Source organism: Calidris pugnax, unplaced genomic scaffold, assembly GCF_001431845.1.
Source record: "Calidris pugnax isolate Ruff unplaced genomic scaffold, ASM143184v1 scaffold1172, whole genome shotgun sequence".
Classification (NCBI taxonomy): domain Eukaryota; kingdom Metazoa; phylum Chordata; class Aves; order Charadriiformes; family Scolopacidae; genus Calidris; species Calidris pugnax.
The window spans coordinates 804-7,588 of record NW_015091764.1 but is presented as its reverse complement, the minus strand read 5'-3'; the positions used below and the strand labels follow the sequence as shown (position 1 = coordinate 7,588).

The window sequence follows — 6,785 nt, the reverse complement described above, 5'->3', positions numbered from 1 at the left end:
CCCCCAGGTTCTCCTGACCCTCATGGAGACCATGGTTCCTCCAACCTCCAGGTTCTCCTGAACCCCCATGGAGACCACAGTCTCTCCAGCCCCCAAAGTTCTCCTAAAAATCCCCTGAAGACCTTTGTCCATCCACACCCTCAGGTTCTCCCTGAACCCCAGCTTCTCCTGAACCCCACAGAGACCTCGGTCTCTCCAGCCCCTCAGGTTCTCCTGAACCCCATGGAGATCTTGGTCCTCCCAGACTCCCAGGTTCTCCTGACCCTCATGGAGACCATGGTTCCTCCAACCTCCAGGTTCTCCTGACCATCACGGAGACCACAGTCTCTCCAGCCCCCAAAGTTCTCCTAAAATCCCCTGAAGACCTTTGTCCATCCACACCCTCAGGTTCTCCCTGAACCCCAGCTTCTCCTGAACCCCACAGAGACCTCGGTCTCTCCAGCCCCTCAGGTTCTCCTGAACCCCATGGAGATCTTGGTCCTCCCAGACCCCCAGGTTCTCCTGACCCTCATGGAGACCACGGTTCCTCCAACCTCCAGGTTCTCCTGAACCCCCCGGACACCTGGGTCCCCACCTGCTCAACCAGGGCAGCGATCTCCTGCTCGGCCTTGGAGAGCTCTTCCTCCGGCTCGGGGCCACCTCGCTCCTCCTCAGGGCTGAGGCTCTCGCTGAACTCGGCCATGGCCGCCACCCGCTCGGCCTGGGCCTGCGAGGCCGCCCGGATGTCCTCGGGGTCCTCTGCCCCACACAGCGCCTGGGGACAGAGGGGACATCAGGGATGTGAGTGAGGGACACCGGGGGCCACAGGGATAGTGGGTCCGTGAGGGACACGAAGGACATCAGGGGTGGTGGTGAATCAAAGATGATGAGGTGGAGATCAAGGGGCATCTGGGATGTTGGGGACATCGAGGAGATCTGGGTGTTGGGACCATTGGGGATACCGAGGGACATGAGGGACATCAGGGATGTGAGGGACACCGGGGGGTTGGGGACATCAGGGGCCACAGGGATGGTGAGTCCATGAAGGACATCGGGGATGGGGGTGGATCAAGATGATGAGATAGATCAAGGGCCATCTGGGATGTTGGGGACATCAAGGAGATGGACGGACATCAGGGAGATCAGGGCGTTGGGGCCACTGGGGGCATGAAGGACACCGGGGTCCATGAGGGACATCAGGGACGTGAGGGACACCATGGGGATGTGAGGGAGAACAAGGGTCATGAGGGGGTTGGGGACACTGGGGGCATGGGGATGTGAGGGAGAACAAGGGCCATCAAGGCTGTTGGGGACATCAGAAGACACAAGGGACACTAGGAGACAAAGAGATGTGAGTGGTACCAGGAATGTTGGGGACATCAGGGCTGTTGGGGACATGTGGGCCACTGGGACCACCAGGGGAGGGGAGGTGAGGACACGGGATGGCATCAGGGTGACATCGGAGGGGGGACACTGGGGGGTGACCCCACCTGCTCCAGGATGTGGGTGCGCCGGGTGGCCACTGGGTCCTCATCCTCCTCGTTGGGGACGTCCCCGTCCCTCTCCTTGTCCCTCTCGGGCTCCCGACGGCCCGGTTCCTCAGGGGCCATGTCGAAGAGCTCCCGGATGGTTTGCTGGGGGACAAGGGAGAGGTCACTGCCTGGACCCCTGGGTCCCCCCCAAACCTCCCCCCAGACCCCCAAGTTTTCCTGAACCCCCCGGAGACCTTGATCACTCCAAACCCCAGGTTCTCCTGACCATCTAGAGACCTTGTTCCCTCCAGCCCCCCAGGCTCTCCTGACTCTCACGATCTTGCCTGGGTCCCCCCCTCTAAACTCCTGGATCCCCTCTGCCACCACGAAGCCCTTGAGATGTGGCTCCAAGGTGGAACCAGGAGAAGGTTCCTGGCCACCTCGGTCCCCAGGAGGAGGTCCAAGGATGTCGCTGCCTGGACACCTGGGTCCTCAACTACCTGCTTGAAGTAGGCGGTGGTGAAGTTTCCCCCCTCGATGGCCATATCTCCCAGCATCCTCTTCTGGTTGGCCTTCTTGAGGATGTTCTCCTCCACCGTCCTCTCGCTAATGAGCCTGAGGGAGGGGGGACAAAGTGGGTGGGGAGTGACCATGGTGGACCCAGGCCTCCAGGTGAAGATCCTCCATCAAACTCTTGGACACCAGGCTCCTCCATCAAGCCTTTGAGATGTGGCACCAAGACAGGACCACAGGGAGGTTCTTGGCCACCTGGGTTTCCTCCATGAGGAGGTCCAAGGGGGTGGGTGGAGGAACGCACCGGTAGATGTGGACGTCACGGGTCTGGCCAATGCGGTGACATCTGTCCTGGGCTTGGGCGTCCATGGTGGGGTTCCAGTCGCTGTCGTAGAAGATGACGGTGTCGGCCCCCGCCAGGTTGACCCCAACCCCACCGCTGCGGGTGGAGAGGATGAAGCAGAAGATGCGCTTGTCGGCGTTGAAACGTTCCATCAGGGCCTGCAGGAGACGGCGCGGCACCGCCCGGACACCAGGGTCCCTGGTTAGAGGGGGGTCCTGGACACCCTTGTCCCCCCCAAACACCTGGGTCCACTCTGGACATCAGGTTCCTCCATCAAGCCCTTGAGATGTGGTTCCAAAGTAAGACCGTGTGGAGGCTCCTGGACACCTTGGTCCCCATGAGGAGGTCCAAGGGGGTGGGTGCCCCCCTGGGTCCCCTCCTGCCCACTTGGGTCCACTCTCCATCATCATCTTTCACGCCACCACCAAGCCCTTGACAAGTGGCTCCAGGGTGGGACCCCAGGGAGGTTCCTGGCCACCTGGGGCTCCATGGGAAGGTCAGAGGGGGTGGGTGCCCAAATGCCTACGTCCCCCCGGCTGCCTGTGTCCACCCTGCTCCTCCGTAGACACCTGGGTCCCTCTTGGACACCAAGTTCCTCCATGCCACCACGAAGCCATTGAGATGTGGCTCCAAGACAGAACCACAGGGAGGTTCTTGGTCGCCTGGGTCCCCATGAGGTCCAAGGAGGTGGGTGCCCAGCCGCCTGGGTCCCCTCCTGAATACCTGGGTCCCCCCCTGGACACCATCATCCTCCACACCACCACCAAGCCCTTGAGCTGTGGCTCCAAGGTGGGACCCCAGGGAGGTTCCTGGCCACCCGAGTCCCCGTGAGGAGGTCGGAGGGGGTGGGTGCCTGCCCCCCCGAGGACCCCCCACCTGGCGCTGCTCCACGCGGGTGCTGCCGTCCAGGCGCAGGTAGATGTGGCCGTGGTAGGTGAGGAAGCGCTCGAGGACGTCGAGCATCCGCGTCATCTGGGTGAAGATGAGGACGCGGTGGGCCCCGGCCTTCAGGCGCCGCAGCAGCACGTCCAGCGTCTGCAGCTTCCCTGGGGGGGGGGACACGGGGGGGACACCGGCGTCACCCGGGGGGACACCACCACAGGGGAGGAGCGGGGTGACCCCCCACTGTGGGGTGGGGTCCAGGAACGTCAGCGGGGACAAGAGGTGGGGGCGTGGGGACACCAGGGTGGACGTGGGGACGTCGATAGGGGTGGGGTCCAGGAACGTCAGCGGGGACACCAGGGTGGACGTGGGGACGTTGATAGGGACACCATGGGGACACCATGGGGACATCAGTGGGGACACCATGGGGACATCAGTGGGGACACCATGGGGACATCAACAGGGACATGGTGACACCATGGGGACATCAGTGGGGACATCGTGCTGACATCAACAGGGACCGGCTGCCTGTGTCCACCCTGCTCCTCCGTAGACACCTGGGTCCCTCTTGGACACCAAGTTCCTCCATGCCACCACGAAGCCATTGAGATGTGGCTCCAAGACAGAACCACAGGGAGGTTCTTGGTCGCCTGGGTCCCCATGAGGTCCAAGGAGGTGGGTGCCCAGCCGCCTGGGTCCCCTCCTGAATACCTGGGTCCCCCCCTGGACACCATCATCCTCCACACCACCACCAAGCCCTTGAGCTGTGGCTCCAAGGTGGGACCCCAGGGAGGTTCCTGGCCACCCGAGTCCCCGTGAGGAGGTCGGAGGGGGTGGGTGCCTGCCCCCCCGAGGACCCCCCACCTGGCGCTGCTCCACGCGGGTGCTGCCGTCCAGGCGCAGGTAGATGTGGCCGTGGTAGGTGAGGAAGCGCTCGAGGACGTCGAGCATCCGCGTCATCTGGGTGAAGATGAGGACGCGGTGGGCCCCGGCCTTCAGGCGCCGCAGCAGCACGTCCAGCGTCTGCAGCTTCCCTGGGGGGGGGGACACGGGGGGGACACCGGCGTCACCCGGGGGGACACCACCACAGGGGAGGAGCGGGGTGACCCCCCACTGTGGGGTGGGGTCCAGGAACGTCAGCGGGGACAAGAGGTGGGGGCGTGGGGACACCAGGGTGGACGTGGGGACGTCGATAGGGACACCATGGGGACATCAGTGGGGACACCATGGGGACATCAACAGGGACATGGTGACACCATGGGGACATCAGTGGGGACATCGTGCTGACATCAACAGGGACATGGTGACATCAGTGGGGACATCGTGGGCACATCATGAGGACATAGAGACATCAGATAAGACTTGGGGACATCAGAGAAGACTTAGGGTCATCAGTGGGGACATGGATAGGGATGTGGGGACATCTAAGAAGACTTAGGGACATCAGTGGGGACATGGATAGGGACGTGGGGACATCACTGGGGACATCATGGGCACATCATGGGGACATAGAGACATCAGATAAGACTTGGGGGTATCAAGGGGGACATCAGTGGGGACAATACTGGGGACATGGAGATGTCGTGGCGACGTCACTAGGGGCACGAGGACATCAGGTGGGCCACCAACAGGGATGTGGGGCCGTCACTAGGGACGGGGGACGTGGAGACACGATGGGGACACTGACAGGGACACGGGGACATCGTGGGCACATCATGGAGAACTTGGGGACGTCAACGGGGACATGGAGATGTTGTGGGGACATCACTAGGGACACAGGGACATCGGTAGGGACGTGGATAGGCAGGTGGGGACATCAGTCCCCCCTCGATGGCCATATCTCCCAGCATCCTCTTCTGGTTGGCCTTCTTGAGGATGTTCTCCTCCACCGTCCTCTCGCTAATGAGCCTGAGGGAGGGGGGACAAAGTGGGTGGGGAGTGACCATGGTGGACCCAGGCCTCCAGGTGAAGATCCTCCATCAAACTCTTGGACACCAGGCTCCTCCATCAAGCCTTTGAGATGTGGCGCCAAGACAGGACCACAGGGAGGTTCTTGGCCACCTGGGTTTCCTCCATGAGGAGGTCCAAGGGGGTGGGTGGAGGAACGCACCGGTAGATGTGGACGTCACGGGTCTGGCCAATGCGGTGACATCTGTCCTGGGCTTGGGCGTCCATGGTGGGGTTCCAGTCGCTGTCGTAGAAGATGACGGTGTCGGCCCCCGCCAGGTTGACCCCAACCCCACCGCTGCGGGTGGAGAGGATGAAGCAGAAGATGCGCTTGTCGGCGTTGAAACGTTCCATCAGGGCCTGCAGGAGACGGCGCGGCACCGCCCGGACACCAGGGTCCCTGGTTAGAGGGGGGTCCTGGACACCCTTGTCCCCCCCAAACACCTGGGTCCACTCTGGACACCAGGTTCCTCCATCAAGCCCTTGAGATGTGGTTCCAAAGTAAGACCGTGTGGAGGCTCCTGGACACCTTGGTCCCCATGAGGAGGTCCAAGGGGGTGGGTGCCCCCCTGGGTCCCCTCCTGCCCACTTGGGTCCACTCTCCATCATCATCTTTCACGCCACCACCAAGCCCTTGACAAGTGGCTCCAGGGTGGGACCCCAGGGAGGTTCCTGGCCACCTGGGGCTCCATGGGAAGGTCAGAGGGGGTGGGTGCCCAAATGCCTACGTCCCCCCGGCTGCCTGTGTCCACCCTGCTCCTCCGTAGACACCTGGGTCCCTCTTGGACACCAAGTTCCTCCATGCCACCACGAAGCCATTGAGATGTGGCTCCAAGACAGAACCACAGGGAGGTTCTTGGTCGCCTGGGTCCCCATGAGGTCCAAGGAGGTGGGTGCCCAGCCGCCTGGGTCCCCTCCTGAATACCTGGGTCCCCCCCTGGACACCATCATCCTCCACACCACCACCAAGCCCTTGAGCTGTGGCTCCAAGGTGGGACCCCAGGGAGGTTCCTGGCCACCCGAGTCCCCGTGAGGAGGTCGGAGGGGGTGGGTGCCTGCCCCCCCGAGGACCCCCCACCTGGCGCTGCTCCACGCGGGTGCTGCCGTCCAGGCGCAGGTAGATGTGGCCGTGGTAGGTGAGGAAGCGCTCGAGGACGTCGAGCATCCGCGTCATCTGGGTGAAGATGAGGACGCGGTGGGCCCCGGCCTTCAGGCGCCGCAGCAGCACGTCCAGCGTCTGCAGCTTCCCTGGGGGGGGGGACACGGGGGGGACACCGGCGTCACCCGGGGGGACACCACCACAGGGGAGGAGCGGGGTGACCCCCCACTGTGGGGTGGGGTCCAGGAACGTCAGCGGGGACAAGAGGTGGGGGCGTGGGGACACCAGGGTGGACGTGGGGACGTCGATAGGGACACCATGGGGACATCAGTGGGGACACCATGGGGACATCAGTGGGGACACCATGGGGACATCAACAGGGACATGGTGACACCATGGGGACATCAGTGGGGACATCGTGCTGACATCAACAGGGACATGGTGACATCAGTGGGGACATCGTGGGCACATCATGAGGACATAGAGACATCAGATAAGACTTGGGGACATCAGAGAAGACTTAGGGTCATCAGTGGGGACATGGATAGGG

At 63.0% G+C, this 6,785-nt stretch overlaps 2 protein-coding genes across 2 annotated transcripts in view; both read right to left on the bottom strand.

Moving 5' to 3' along the window:
* Positions 1 to 4,892, bottom strand: part of LOC106900057 (helicase SRCAP-like) — an 18,255-nt gene extending 13,363 nt beyond the window's left edge. The window contains exons 1-7 of the mRNA XM_014962019.1: positions 4,877 to 4,892; positions 4,054 to 4,223; positions 3,184 to 3,432; positions 2,269 to 2,465; positions 1,952 to 2,066; positions 1,470 to 1,613; positions 563 to 754 (exon numbers count right to left, since the gene is read on the bottom strand). Of these exons, the coding sequence (XP_014817505.1) occupies positions 563 to 754; positions 1,470 to 1,613; positions 1,952 to 2,066; positions 2,269 to 2,465; positions 3,184 to 3,432; positions 4,054 to 4,223; positions 4,877 to 4,892 (1,083 nt within the window). The remainder of the gene's footprint in view (positions 1 to 562; positions 755 to 1,469; positions 1,614 to 1,951; positions 2,067 to 2,268; positions 2,466 to 3,183; positions 3,433 to 4,053; positions 4,224 to 4,876) is intronic.
* Positions 4,893 to 4,922: 30 nt separating this feature from the next.
* LOC106900056 (helicase SRCAP-like) lies at positions 4,923 to 6,384 on the bottom strand (the record flags this gene model as incomplete). The annotated part of the gene is made up of 3 exons (XM_014962018.1): positions 4,923 to 5,097; positions 5,300 to 5,496; positions 6,215 to 6,384. Coding segments are annotated over 3 exons (542 nt in total), but the record flags the coding sequence as incomplete, so codon positions are not given.
* Between the last annotated feature and the right edge of the window lie 401 nt (positions 6,385 to 6,785).